Source organism: Belonocnema kinseyi, chromosome 4, assembly GCF_010883055.1.
Source record: "Belonocnema kinseyi isolate 2016_QV_RU_SX_M_011 chromosome 4, B_treatae_v1, whole genome shotgun sequence".
Lineage (NCBI taxonomy): Eukaryota > Metazoa > Arthropoda > Insecta > Hymenoptera > Cynipidae > Belonocnema > Belonocnema kinseyi.
In genome coordinates, this window is record NC_046660.1 from 149,598,792 (window position 1) to 149,614,937 (window position 16,146).

Sequence of the window (16,146 nt, forward strand, 5' to 3'; positions counted from 1 at the left end):
ACCTTTGCGCTGGAGAGACTTATACATACCTGGGCGTGCCACAGAGCCGCATTCAGGATGTGACATCTATAAAGGATACTCTACGAAGCAGATACAAACGTCGCATCCGACAGATTTGGTCTTCCGAACTGTCGGCGAGGGACAAAGTATCTGCAACGAACATCCTTGCCGTCCCGGTACAACTCTATTCATTTGGAGTAGTCCCATGGACGAAGAACGAGCTCAGATCTCTTGATATCGGGACAAGAAAGGTTATGCACATGAACAAAAGCATGCATCTTAGGTCTTCCGTTCCGCGACTGTACATATCACGCCGTCAAGGGGGTCGCGGAATATTGAGTCTTGAAAGTCTTCACAACAGGGTTATTCTGGGTACAGCACATAGAGTTGCAAATGAAAGAGATCCTCTTCTTAAAATGGTCAGGAATCACGAGGAAGTAGGCAAAGGAGCAATTCTGTACAAAGCAGCGGAGGAGGTTGCTGAAACACTCGGACTTGACTTCAGTATTGGGGGTGAGCAAAATGCATCAAATCTAATCCATCTCGAGTACTCACTCCTGAAAGCCCGGATTAAGAAAGCACAAGAGAAAAACTTTCGTGAACAGCTCCTAGATAAGAGGATGCACGGTATCTTTCACAGAAATGTGAAGGATTAGTCAATGTCTTGTGAGCTAACGTTTGCTTACCTTAAATCGCCCGGATTGAAGTCTGGTACAGAGGGTTTCATTTTTGCATGCAAAGACGGTGTCATTTCCACCTTAACATACCGTCGCCATATTTTGAGCCAAGACATTCCCGATGATAGCTGCAGGGCGTGCCATGCACACCAGATTAGCACCCGCTCCTGGCGAAATCCTGCGGTTGTCATTATAACAAATTTTTAATTATATATATACATTCGGACAATTTCCTCAACAGAGAAAATTAAATCTGTCCACTCGTCGAATCGTTCTGAAGAAATTTTTTGAAATAAGTACTTATCGATACAGATTAATTAAAAGGTAAATCATTAAACTTGAAGAAAATTAAAATTGTCGGTGTAATTGATAAGCTATAACATTGTCCCGTTCTAATCAGGGATCGATTTTGTTTTTACTTATGAATCTACTGAAAATTGCGTAACTTTCTAGTAATAGTAATTTTGCACTTTCAACATATCTCAATGATACAGATTCTCATAGAGAAACTCGTTCAATTGGTGTTTACTGTATCTTTTTTCAGAAAATTGTGCTAACTATGCGATCCCTAGCTACTCGTGGGAAGAAACTTGATAACTCCAAACACAGTTATAGAAAGTGAATTTCAAAAGAATTAAACGCGCAGGGTTCCCTAAACTGCTTCGGATAAGTATGCTGACTTAGTTAACCAAATCAAGACAGAGACAATACGATGGACCTGCAGGTTCCCAATACTTTCAAGTGGACGATTCGACTTTATGACGACCTTATTACATAGCACGAGTGAGTGCTCTATGTTGGGAGAAACAGCCAGAGCTCTCGCACTTTTTGCATTAACATTTGCAAAAACATGCGGAACAACACCGGAAAAGGGAACATGTAATCTGGATACAGTAAATGCAGTCGCAAAGGGATGAGACCTTCTTCTTAAAATGGTTGGAGAGTACGAAAAATTGGGCAAAGGAGCCCTTCTGAAGAAAGCAGCGGAGGATGCTACTGAAACACACGGCTTTGCCTTCAATATCAGGAGAGATTAAAATCTATTTAATCTTATCCACCTCAAGCACTCAAGTTTGAAGGTTTGGATTAAGACTTTACAGGATAAAAACTTCGGCGAACATCTTCTGGACAGCAAGAAGAACATCATCTTCCATAGATTCGTGGAGGATCAGTCGATATCATATGAGCTGCCGTTTGATTTTATTTAATCACCCGGATCGAAGTCGAGCACAGTTGTTTGCGTTTTGGCATGTCGAGTCGGTGCCATTTCCTCTTTAGAATACCGTCGCCACATTTTTAGCGAAGATGTACCTGATGATAGCTGCAGAACGTGTCAGACACACCTCTAGGTACTAGGAAGTGTACTATCTGAATGTCCAATTCATGCGGGAACGACGTACATCCACATGCACAATGCGGCTCTAAGAGTGCTTCGAACCATGTTGGTTATGGCATTTCCGGCTCAAGCTGACAAACCCTTAACAGCAAAGGAGAATAAAAAAAGATAGGTATAAAGACCGTACAAGGTAGGTGCGACAGTAATACCCGAAATATTCTGTTCAGCTAATTATTCTGATAAGCGGTGACTTTGTAGGTACCAAGCTTTAAATGGTAAATAACCTGAAACGAATTCCCGAGTCTCAAGAAAATGCTAAGACACTTGCGGAACAAATGCAGAAGACGGTCGTCCTGGGTTCATTCTGCTTTCTTAGACTGCACGACACCTTTACCGGATCGTCTAGTGCACTGAATTTTAGGCTGTAACCTTTTATAGCACGATTGTGAGACATGGTTACAGATGAAATATTATGGCGCTTTCCATGGGAGAGGGTGCATATTCTTAGATTTGCACCTGTTACGGTCTATATCGTTAAATCTATGCACTTTTCACCTCGTAGAGGCTCAAGCAAGAAGTAAATGTTTACCAATATAAGAATTAATATATTAGGCGCATTAGTTCCACACAATCCCTACTTATTGGCTGACGGTGAGCACAGTCGATTGTATGATAGAATGATTTTACGTATTGTCCCTTTGATCCACCTGCTTGTCCTCTTTTGTGTCACGGGCGTATCAATAATATTATTATTCGCCCGTTTCCTTATGATTTGATTATAATTTAATTTCGAATTAATTATAAAATTTTTAAATATCTACTTTGGCTCATATGAAGAAAATTTGCTTTCGAGATAAAATTATTACTCAACGATTAATCATATGAAATTTAAATAACTGACTTGCCTGTAAATTTTTTGAGAGAGGAATCAGGCACACATGTCCGTCACCTGTCTGAGTCATTTTTTCACTGCAGAAAATATTGGGATCAGTAACAGCAATCGACCCAGGTAATGTATTCACACTGCCGCCATGCAGCAAAATCACGTCGCTGAACATTACACTGCTTTTCCTCCGATAATGTACATTAGGAGGACTTAGAAGACTATTGTTCATCTAAAATAAAGATTATAACGTATGAGGACTGACAGATCGGCACAGCAAAACAATAATTACCTTTTTCACGTTGATACTCATTTCAATGGTTGAAGCAGTATGTAGTTATGAAAGAGCATAGAGGAGTGTGGCTAGCATGAAGCTGTTATTAATCACAGTTAAGAGTTTAAGTGCGTTTATCCATTTGTAACGCAAGTTCACAAAATAGAAAGTGTTATATGACACCAATCGCTTATTTTAAAAAAACAAAGTGAATTTTAAGTTCACAAAAACTATTGATTCAAAAGTACCGCACATTAGCTGAATCGAAACCGGTAAATTTTCATCTATAAATGTCCCAGTTAGCTATGTCAAACACTCTGAGGGTCTGGACGACTCAAGGACTTGTATCGAAATAAAACAGTCACAGTTAATCTGAGCCTGAACAGCAATGCGTAAGATCCATCTTCACACTAGTAATTATCTTTGCATCTTTATATGCTTTTTATCCGTTGTCCTTGCATCGTTCTATGCCATCTGACAGAAAAAAGACGAGCCACGTTCTTATTGAGTTAAAAGCTGAAAAGGACGATAGGGAGTGATTTGAAACTGCTCTTGCCTTCTAGGATTTACCTAACTCAATTTTGGGGGGAGGGAGGTGAGTGCCGGCAGTAGGCAAACTTTTGCGAAACGTGGGGCTCGGCAGTGCTTATGGAGCGTAGACTACCGGAAGATGAAAAATTTGAGTGAGGCTTTGTAATAAGCATCACAAATGCATGAATGGAGAAAGTGTGCCCGAAATTATAAAGCCATCTTCTCATTTTTACTGTTCTGCAGTAAGAATTCGAAAGCATCCTCTAGTTGGCCACCGAATCCATTATCTAACGAAATGAAAGCAATTATATGAACTTACGTACGAGATGTAATACCCAATACTTATATGCTACTCTAACGCACCTGCATTAATACTAAATAAACCATTTTTTGCGAATGTATCCTTAAATGTACAAGGACATACTTTATCGAGATCTAAATCTCCAGAACTATTTAACCATTCAAACTTGCAATAGACTCCCATGTCTGATAAAAAGATGCAATTTTTTAAAACACTTTTTGCTTGAAGTGAGAGGAGCTTAACATCGGAGTTTATAATTTGATGAGAAGGATTTAACCGAAAATAAGGTTTTTTCTAGGGTTTAGTTGTCTGCCTGGTAGACTTTAATTTAACAAAGCTCGCAATTTTACTTGTTTTTTTCGACAGATACAAGTTACCTAACATTTTATCTCACTAAAATTTGTTTCTTGTTTTGGCATATGATTTTGAATAAATTAGAAAACTAGGATGAGGATCAGTACGAAATTATCAGAAATAACTTGAACATTCCTGGAATTAAGCTTTTCAAGTTAAATAGATATTTATTTATAAAAATACAAGTATATGAGCGGCTAAAGTTATGGGTAAGAAATTTAAAAGAGTCTACATAAAAAATATTATTTGTAAAACATAACAGCAAAGCTGGATACTCTTCTTGACGAAGCTTCGAATTAAGTCTGCCGGTTCTGTTCATTTTACTGCTTGATTTATTATGGCGATTTTTAAGTGACTGACTGCTTCAAAAGCTACAGTATTTATATACATAATTTCTGTCGAAATTTGGACAGAGGTGAGTGATATTCAAAGCAGGGGTAGGTAGCTGTTCCAATTAGCTTCTATGATCGCAGACAATTAAAAATGGGAAATGTTCAAATATTCAATTTACATTGAGGATCATTGATACGTCCATGTTTGGGAAATGGCGGAGTCATTAAAATACACAATGTCCCTTCCCAGGTACCAGGAGGGTGGTAAATTCTAGGCGCAGTGGCAAGTCTGTATGAATTTGAATATTCAAACAGTATCAATGATAGCGAATATGTGCATATATGGAAAATAGTCCAGTAGTCAAAGTGTATGGTATCCATTCTCAATTCTCACAAAGGGTAGGAACCCTAAATATATCAGTACATTTTTCTAAGCTGAAATATCTAATCAATAGTTTGAATAATAAATATAACGTATAATTCTTTTTACAATTTCGTATAATTTCTTAGAATTTCTGCAAATTATAATGTTTCGCAATGGCATCCAAGTGGTCGCCTTTCTATAAATTTCACGTTGTTTCATGTTAATCCTTTTTGCGTGCCTATTCTGTTAGTGTAACGGGTTAGCTCAATTATGTGGCCTCAGTTATATAGGAGTGCATGGTGACGATTCTCGAGTAAAGCTTCAAATGATAATGCACGCTTTCAAAAGAAGTGCTAGTGCAAAGCGCGCATGCTAACAGTCGTAGACGTAGTACCCAGTTACTGATAGTTGTTATGTTATGTAGGGTGACCACAAGAAACTTCAATGTCATCATAGTGAGCTCCAAAAGCATTTTACTCACTTTTTAATCACGCTTTTCGCTGGTAATGAAGTTTCAAGAAAGTGCTGTTCACAAAATGTAATTGTGATACATAATGTATGACAAAAAACAACATCTAAGATCATTATTTAAAATTATATTTTATTTAATTTTTTCGCAATTTAGGGTTTTTCAATTTTTTCAATGGTCGTTAAAGAAGGCTGGAATTTTTTAATGTGAATAATGTTTAGTAAGAAAATATGCACATAAATATGCGACGGCCGTACGTCGAAGTTATGCTCAGAAGGATAGATGCCAAAGTAGAGATTGAGGAAATGCGAAGTATTGGAAAGGAAACGCAAAGAGGAGAAAAAGTGGTACTAGTGAAACTAAAAGAATGGGAATATACGAGGAAAGCGATGACAAAGAAAAGGATGTTATATTTATACACATTTTCCCATAACCAAAAGTATATGACGCTAAAATAAAATCACTAATGTGTCAACATGGTTTTTTCACCATATGTCTAAGCTTAGTTCGTGAGGTTTTGAATGTCAAAATCGACTAGCACTTTCTGCTGGAGCATTCTATTGGCAAACAGCGGGAACTTAGTTGCGCACCTAATAGCATGTATAGGCAAGAAAGAAAGAGAGATGGCGAGAGAAATGGAGGAATCGGCAAGTTGATGACGCGTTGTCTCTTTCTTCTTCTTCTTCTTCTTCTGAGAATTGCTCCCTAGGTATTTACCGTCCTTTGACGTTCCCAATTGCAGACAATTTTTTCTTTTGTCTTTTGTTGATTTAATAAAGTATAATATACCGTTTTACAGGGTTACTATAAATCCACCCCAATGAATTTGATCTTTTATTAACTTTGTTGACGAATGACCCGTAGGTTGGTCCGGAGTCTGTTTAGAATTTCGTAAAATTCTTACTAATAGTTCCATTTGATCAGCTCTTATGACTTAGTTGATATCTTCATAAAGATTTGATGTCGAGAAGCTGATTCTGGCAGGATCGCCAGAAATCTTACGCGTCAAAAAACAATAGATTCTCTTTAAAAATAAGGTTGAATTGATACCTTCAACTAAAATATGAGGGATCTCGCAAATTAAGGGAAGGTAAAAATTTGGAAGTCGAGAACTGGTCGAAGTCAATGAACGAACCATATAAACATAAACAGGGTTTATTTCAACTCATTTACAGCAGGTGACTGGGAAATCACGATAGCCCGAACGGGGTGGCAAAGCCAAGGACGGGCGAGCGTTGTTAATCGAACCCGAGCAACGAAGCCAACATTTCGGAGCCGTCGGGAATGTTCCTCGGAGATGATGCTTTGGCGACGGGGCTGATTGCTGGGGATCTTTCCGGGCGAATGGCGTTGCATTGTGGTTCATTCCAAGAGGTTGAGAACGTATGAACCCAAGTGACCAAGGTAATGGACAGGGAGCACAAGACTCATGACTAAAGACAGGTTGCCTTCGGGGCAAGTTCACGCTTATAAGGACTGGGGGTGTCGTTCCCCATTCCCAATCATGGGCCCGCAGGGCTGCACAAAGCGGGGTGCTTGTAACTTTGTTACAACCTCCCCCCCCCCCTCTGTTTGGGACGACGTTTATTTTTTCAGTAATTCTTTAGTTTTCTCGATTTCGTCGTTGAGTGTCAGGCAAGATTCTTCCTCTGTCAGATCCAGCTCAATATACTCGTCATATTCTTCACCACTTTTTTATTTTCCGTTTTTTGTGCTGTTTCTTTTTCTTTGAGTTTTGTCCATACTTCCTTTTCAAGAGTAAATTTTAAAATTTTCTTAAACTCTTGATTTGCCTCTGTCCATTAGGATGGGGCGAAAAACCAACATTGTGCGTCCAGAAAACGCATGCGTGCGGAAAAGTGGCCCAGTCCAATCCGAAACTCAGCGCACTTTGAAATTTTGAAATCGGATAATATCTTCAGTCTGTTCTTTGAGGGTGAAATCTCAAACTTTCACTAAAAAAACACTAAAATTTAAGGTTTTGCAAAAATGGGCTTAAAATCGATACCGATGCCTTCCAAGGGTGACTTTACGATGAAAAGTCATCAGAGGGTACTTAGAGGTTCGTGCTGAGTCACCAAAGTCACACCATGCCAATCCTGATGGAGGGGGAAATTGCTCAAAATTGCGTATTTTCGAGTAAAACGCTTAAATAATTGTGCGACCCCTGGGACATGTCTGTCTACGAGCACACGAGCGTCTGTGCCACCTCTACACTGAAACTGGACCCCCCCTACGGTCGCCGGTCTCCTTCTCCCCTCCCCTCCCTCTGGTCGAACGTTGTCTAGACTTGTCTGAACCTGTCAATGGCTCCTACTGTCGGCTCACGCCTAATGTTCATTCACTCGCAGGTACTAGTTCACGTTGTCGTTATAGTTTCTTTTTCTGATTGTCTCGTCGTTGGTTCTTTTGGTGGTAGAGATTCTGGTTCTGCCTGAACTCCCCTCTTTGGTTTGTATTAGGCTGGGTCGAAAAACCAACATTGTGCGTCCAGGAAACGCCTGGATGCGGAAAACTGTCCCAGTCGAATCCGAAACTCAACGCACTTTGAAATTTTGAAATCGGATAATATCATGAGTCTGTTCTTTGAGGGTGAAATCTCGAAATTTTACTAAAAAGCACTAAAATTAAAGGTTTTGCAAAAATGGGCTTAAAATAGATACCGATGCCTTCCAAGGGTGACTTTACGATGAAAAGTCATCAGAGGGTACTTAGAGGTCCGTACCGAGTCACCAAAGTCATCCCATGCCAATCCTCATTGAGGGGGAAGTGGCTCAAAATTGCGTGTTTTCGAGTAAAACTCTTAAATAATTGTGCAGCTCCTAGCTCACTGAGTTCTACTACTTCAAGTGACCCAGAGACAAGGGAAAGATGTAAAGTCCCAGTCTGGTACCAAGCCGTCGGCCATAGATAGCTTAGCGATAAGTTCATCCTCTGTTATAGGAATTAAAACTGGAGGTACGGTTAGTGAAACATCTGTCTGTTCCCAATCAATCATTTCTATGTAATCATTCGCTTCAAAATTAATTTTTGGCACAATATTGTATTTAACAGTTGTCTGTTGCTTATGTTTTGCTTTCAGGATTTTGGTGAGTGCGTCTTGGCGAACGGTTAACCTAGGGTCGGTTACCATTCCAAGAAATATATTTTCTGGAATGACAAAGAAGCCGTTTGTCTGAATGGAAATGTTTACTACATTTCGGTACTTCAGGGGAAGAAACCTTGACAATTTGATTGCTTGCAAGAGGTGCCGACTCACATCAGCGATAGACTTATCCCGTCTGATGTGGAACCACTGAGGTACGTATACTCTGAGTAAGTATTCAGCTAACACTTGCAGTTTGTTTATGGGTCTTTTTATTGATATGTATGATCTCAGAATTCTATTTGCAGTTGTTAGGCAGCGAGCCATGTTGATGGCGCCTATCTTCTAGGAGGCCAGCTCAAGAGAGCACACTCCGAATTGTATGGCATTTGATATCTCATAAAGATAGCTTTGATCTGAGCTGAGATCGGTGGGCTCAATCTCAGATAAGTCACATTCAACTTGTTTAAACTTTACAACATCAAGGGTCTCACAAGTTGAAATTTATCCCCCTATTGGCCCTGAGTATTTGTTCGGACCAGAGGTAGGTCCGTCAATAAATACGAAAAGACTTCTGAATGGTAGCTCATTGAAATGTAATACACAGACAACCCATTGCAAGGGACGATTAAGTCGTTCCTCTAGTAGGCGAATAATTCCTCCCTTCCAGCCCGTATTCGTATTTGTACCGTCACAGCCCACGACTACCACTGCATCGATGCCTCCAATCAGTTCTGTTGTTACGTAATTATAAATAGAATCACACTCATCTTGGGCATGGCTCGATGGTGTGACCACATGGCCTACGTATTTGGAACCTGGTTCGGCCACCAAAGATATGTGTTCCTCGTTAATAAATCCGGAGGCAGTGAATGTTTCGGCTTTCTGACGATCAAAGTATAAGCCACGAATAGAATCCTCATGGCGTGATTTCTCCTTCAACTTAGAGCCTATTTTAATTTTCTCGCGCCTTATCTTACTTTTATCTATGACTAGACAGTCAGGTACTTTTTGAGAAATATCCGGGGAGATGATACCTGCTCGATTGGCAGCGAGGAGTACAGACGAGCTTAAATGTGCCGCAGCCCGTTGACTTATACCATATCTTTGAGCAACTACTGCTTCTTCAAGAGGAAAGGAGTGGGTGACATGGTGCCCAGGATAAGAAAAGAACCAGTGGTAGAGAAACAAAAGGAAGATTATATAGAACAAAAGGATGTAACAAAGGTCAGAAGAATAAAATAAGAAAAAGTTACTGTGGATGTAGTATACGCGTACACGAGAAAAGGAGAAAAAAAGTCTGGAGAACAATAAGGAAGTGGACAAAGGAAAATGAGTAGATGCTGGTTCTAATTGGGGGGTGCTTGAATGCATGGATCAGGGAACAAGAAAGAGAGGTATAACATAGAAAAAAGACACTGTTATAAATTGAATTCTGGCGGAAAAAAAGTATAAGGAAACATTTTAAAGTGATCATGATAATGACATGTAGCGGCTCAAAACGTGGTAGGGGGAAGAGAGAAGAAAAGAGAAAAAATAAATTGAAAATGTACAGTGAAGAGGGAAAAAATTAAGTGAATTTACAGAAAAATAGAAAAGGAGGGGATAGGAAGTTTGGAAGAGGAAGAAGTAAACACGCTGCTTGAAAATCTTAAAGAAGTGATTGATAAGAAAAGGAAAGAGATGAGACTAAGAGAAGAATACGAGGGGCTTAGCAGAGGTTGGAAGGATAATAAATGCAGGGCAAAAATGAAAAAATAGGAATAAAAGAGTGGACAAAGTACTTGGGCTGGCTATAAGGATGTGTGGAATATAGGTTAAAAGGAAAAGTACGAGAGATGGTAGCCCATCTGCCATCTCGTACTGTAAGAAAGTGGAGGAAATGGAAAATGGTAAAAGGAGAACTCAACATGAGAAAGTAAGGTACATAGAAGAGCTAGAGGTAGCGGTAAAGGAAGGAAGGGAATGGGAAGTGATAAACAGCGAACCAGGAGGAAAGAAGAGCAAAAATGAAGAAATAGAAATAAAAAAAGTGGACAAAGTACTTGGACTGGTAGGGAAGAGGTCAATGAGGCATTTGCAAGGTTAAAAAGAAGCAAAGAAAGATGGCTTTGAAAACTAAGCACTGAGATTGATAGTGGTAAGAGGAAATGGGAGCCCAGCGTGAAGTTCGAAGCATTTAAAAATAAGAATAGTAATTTAAGGCGATATGTAGAAAATAGTTGGTAAGACAGTATAAGGCTTCTTTGTATGAATCTCTGTAACTTTTATATTTATAAAGATTTTCAAACTCATAAAAGGGAGACAGTATAAACAAAATAAAGAACTTAATTATATTCGCCATACTCTGTAGTAGTACTATAGTCACATTGCGCGGTGCGCATTCTGTCGATCTCAGCAGTCAAGTCCCACTTCCGTCTCTTTTCCCATATCTGATGCATGTATCGGAAATGTTGTAGGTTTGTATTCTCCGTCCTTGAATCATTAGCAGGTAGTAAGTAGTAGGGCGCATTAGGTGTGGGCGTCCGTCATAAAAGGTATCATTGCGCATTTGGACTTTGGGTCCACCATGATGGGTAAAATTCCGAATTTGGAGTGGGGGTTCAGCCATGACAGGTACTATGACGAATTTGGATTGAGGGGTCCGCCATGACAGGTACTATGGCGAATTTTAAGTGGACGTTTTGCTATGATAGGTATTCTGTAGAATTCGGAGTGGGGGGTTGACGTGATTTCGCTAATTTTCAGAATCATATTGGGGAGTTGGTCTTTTATCTCGAAAAATTAGAAAAATAATTTATTTTTTCTTTTAATTTCAAAATTTTACTAATTTTCAAAAACTTGATAAAATACACGAATTTTCAAGATTTTCCTATCTTATTAATTTCGAAAATTATACTAGTTTTTAAAATTATATTAGTTTTTAAAATTATGGTCATTTCAAAAGTTTTCTGATTTAACTTTTTTTTTTAATTTTATGAAAAAGTTAAAGTTGACATGAGAAGTGAATTATTTAGGACGTATTTTTCCTGGTTTCATGTGTTTTTTATTTATTTCTTGCTGAGAAAATGACTGCGGTCAGTACTTTTGGAAAATTCGAGAGAGTTGCTTGGAAAAATTTGCATGCTGTTGGGTGAGGAATTTAGATAGGCAGTTAGGCTTATACTAATAACTAGAGGGCATAATGTCTAATCTAACTTTTTAAAGGCAAAAAATTAGTATGATGAAAATTGAATTATTTCTCAAAATAGTCACTGAAACTGATATTATACCAATATTGTATTGTAATAATTTTCAAAAATGTTTCCGATATATCCAAATTACTCAAACGAAATAGTGCTACTTGAAATTATTTTGGGTTTGGGGATTCGATAGTATTTGTAATACAAGAGGAATAAATGATTTAACATAAGGGAATAAATAACATTACCAAATAAAAAAAAGGTGAAATTGACAATGGGGGGATGTGACAGAGTTTGTGGAGAAGTGCCGTGTTACGCGCAGGGTACATATACACGGCTCAGGGTGAAGCGTCTCGGCTCCCCTCATAGAAGACCAAGAAGTGGGCCTGAGGCCTGTCGCCCTACAACGGTGGAAAATCGAAATAAGCTAACTTCAGGCTTTGCCGTGGAGGTCAAGAAACGAGTACTTTACTATATAATTGATGTAACACTTTATTAAAGGAAACCTCTTGACAATTAATATAAAATTATAATATCTTAAGCAAAAACATAAAGAAATTTAATAAAATAACAATTTTACTGCATTCACAATTTCCTACAAAGATTACATAACATTATTTCCAACATGGAAATAATTTTGAACTGATTTAACTTAATTTTTCTTTCAAAAGACAAAATTTATATGCTTTAATTCATATTATTCCCCAAAAATTACCAAATGAAAAACAATGTGAACAATCTCACAAAACTGAAAACACAGACACTGAAAAATTGTTTCGAGCATAAATTATTATCAAAAGAAAACTTGTGTAAAAAAATTTGTCCTAATCGATTCCAATATGGACTCTAGTTTCTATAACACAAATATTTGACTGAAGTGTCAACATTTTCAAACAGAAAATTATTTTGGAACATATATTTTCATGTGAACGAAGCGTAAACTTACAAATTTTAGCTCAAATAAAAATTTAAACTGTTTCCCCAAATATCAATCAAGAGCACGTTCAATAGAAAACTAAACATAATAATTCCAACAAAGTTTGGAAGATAAGATTATTTATAGTAAAGGTATATTACTATACAAATTATATTGTCTATTGTGACTAAAATAAATCTATCGATAATACACCTGTCTTAGATGAAGAAAATTTTCCTGAATGAAAATTAATCTTTAAAATCTTACACTACTGTTACCTTCGTGAAAAATTATTTTGGATTTAAATAAAAAATGTTAGGTTTTCTGGATTTCTTGAATGGAGGAATCTGTGAAGGCTGTTTGAACTAAAAAAATTATGATTTTCGATTTCTTAGAATCATATGCAAGAGAATTTGTCTTTCTATGTGTAACAATTTTTAAGACTATAAATGTTTTTGCATTTATTTAGTATGACGGCATAAAGTATTTTATGTATGCAGAAAAAACTCGTATCTTACAGGGTTAAAAGAAATAATTGTTTTGTCCAAAATCTAAATCAGTATACTGTCGCTTGTATATGTGAACCATTTTATATTTATTACAAGCCACATTTAAAACATTCGACTTATTTATATTTTTCGAATTAAAAAAATTATTTTATGCTAATCTGCTAGTAAAAGGATTAAAATAACTAAAATTATGTAAAAAATAGAACAAATTTATGTCACAAATGATTCTATGCTGAGAGACTAATATATCGCTGCTTCACTTAATGAAATTCCGTCACTGGATTCAGCATCGCGGATCACTGATTACTCAGTGCAAGTAGTTATCTGGTCGTACGCATAATCTGCCTTCAAGCAAAAGATACTATATCCAAGGCCTATTGCAGCTAGGTCCCAATTATTTCAAACTCCTTCACCAGTACACAATAAAGACAATTGTCACTAGAAAAATGTTAAGGTCAGATCGACGACATTTGTTTATCTGACCTCTGTGGGTTTATGCTTCGGCCGCGTGAAGCTCTGTATCATTGGTCGAATCTACTATTTAGCATGAGCGGTATATTTAGTAACACATTTTTAGTTTAGCCACTCACTTCTTCACACAGTAAAGGATGGAAAACCCCTGGTTCATCAATAATGATTCGAAACACTGATTCAGCTATTGACAATTTCATCGGTTTAATTTAAGAGAGCATTAAAAAGTTTCTGTGCATATTCAACAGATTCTTATTTGATCCTTTAGTTACTCAACCTAGAAACAAAAAGGTGCATTTTAGAACGTTATCAGGTCGCAGAGCCATGAGAATTGTATTAACGAATTTCATTCGTGAATTTAATCAATATGGAGTGAAATTTTTGATCACTCAAAACGAACACATTCACGCACGATTTTATTTTTATTTCTAGTTTAAGTAACTTGGAGAAATTAACCTGCATCCCAAGAGGCTGGGTAGAGGGTGGGGGTAAGAGGAATTAGATTCTTCTGAATGTCACAATGATGTATTTTACATATATAGCTTACTTCAGTGACAAAAGTCTCAAGTAAAGCTCTGGAAACTCACTGGCTACCAGTAACAAATCAGAATACTGTTTCAAACAATGTAGGTTTCACTGGTTCAAAGATTAAGAGAGCAGATATAAATTTATATTATGTTGGAGATTGTACATATTTTTGTTGTAGTTGAGCCGTTTTCTGGGTATCAATAACAAACACTATCCGATACAATTCAAAATGAAATTATCAACGTTTTATTGAGAAAAAAATTTAAATTACATTATATAATATTGAAATTTAGTAAAAAATGACGAACACCAATCCAAGAGTATCAACTAAGAACCGGACGAATCTACGCAGAAACGTTTTAATGTCTGAACATTTCTAGAGTCATAATAGTCTTTATTGTGTACTGGTGAAGGTGTTCGAAATAATTGGGGCCTGGCTAAAATAATCTGCGGATAAAATGTCTTTTTTTCTTGGCCGCAAGGCATGCGCAAAATAGTGGATGGTCGTCGGAAGCTAGGTGGTGTCTAAGACATGCGTGACGGGTTGCCGCTCCGGTTGGTCATGATCGGTCCGGGTGGTCAGGTCGGTGTCGGGTAGTCAGGTCGATGTCGAGAGAATGGCTGCATGTTGACACAGGGTAGCCTGAACTTAGTTAGGATACTCCTTTGCTCGATAGGCGAACACAGTTGCGCCAGGTAGTCGCATATCAAGCGGCCTCTTAAAGCGCGAGCAGGACAGAGGGAGAAGTGCGTTGCCGCAGGTAGGTCGGTCAATTTGAAATCAACGGGGGAGTACCGAATAGTTCGAAATAAAAGTAAAGTGGGGAACCCGGCAAAATGTAAATGAAAACACAGAATAGTAGCAAACCTTAAGTGTGAGGGATCGGGGTCGACAGGAGAGGCGCCATAAGAGGACGAGAACGACACATCCACGGCAAAGATGAACCGACAAGCCGAAAACCTAGGACCCCACAGCTCGACATAACGACTACATTTACGAACTCTATGACAGTTGTAAACATTGAACAGGCAGCACCATAGCCGTTCACAATATTCCATAGGTAGAAGGGCCGAATACGGACGGGACTCTCTCGCCCACGAGAGCTACCCCCCCCCCTTACTTACTTATGTTAAATCGGTGCTAGCATTCCTGCTAGACGATGCCAGGACATTGTGGTTGAGATTTCGATAGAGAGGACCCTATCTGGTGCCAATTAAAAATGAAAAGAAACCTCGAGGGTTGTTCGTGGGTCAGAAGTATGTGACCCACGAACTCGGTCCATTCAGGCGTTACAGGCAATTAGGTGGAAGCCGTCTTGTGGCTAGGTTCATCACTTGGGTCAACCCTGGCCAGGTCGTGTTCAATGGTAGGCACGCGAAATTTGGAAAACTTAGTTACGATATATATCTAACAAGCCGAAGTAATGCTTATTACATCCCCCCCCCCTACTTCGGAGAGTTAAACGGTAGAGGAACGAGGATGGCAGGTGGGAACGGCAGGGAGAGAGTGATGGCTGGATATGGCGAGGAACGAATATCTATGTGGGCTCATGAACGATTAGAATAATAAATCTGGTTCCTAGTCAATATTCGGTGTAGTGACGTATTTATGAGGCCATAACATGTAGATCAACCCATAGTTTCTGATTTGTTAGAGTCAACGACAAGGAAATTGTTTTGTCGGACAGAAAGCCGGACTTTGTAAAAGAATATATGGCAGGAGGGTTAGTACTTACGAGAAAGGAGTGCAGGACGAAAATGGCGAGGAAATGTTTAAAAAGTACGTACATTTTTTTGTGTGCGTTTGGCCGTACTTACGGGTGGACTTCATCAAGGGTTAATATAGTAGGCACTTAGGTAGCGAGGTGGGGGGGCTGCCAGGAGGAGAAGGAGACGTCAGACAGATATCTACCATAGGTGAGACGTACAGGCGT

At 38.5% G+C, this 16,146-nt stretch overlaps 1 protein-coding gene across 1 annotated transcript in view; it reads right to left on the bottom strand.

Moving 5' to 3' along the window:
- LOC117171159 (voltage-dependent T-type calcium channel subunit alpha-1H-like) overlaps positions 1 to 16,146 on the bottom strand; it is a 1,009,801-nt gene that overhangs the window by 352,530 nt on the left and 641,125 nt on the right. The window contains exon 12 of the mRNA XM_033358216.1: positions 2,919 to 3,128. Within this exon, the coding sequence (XP_033214107.1) occupies positions 2,919 to 3,128 (210 nt within the window). The remainder of the gene's footprint in view (positions 1 to 2,918; positions 3,129 to 16,146) is intronic.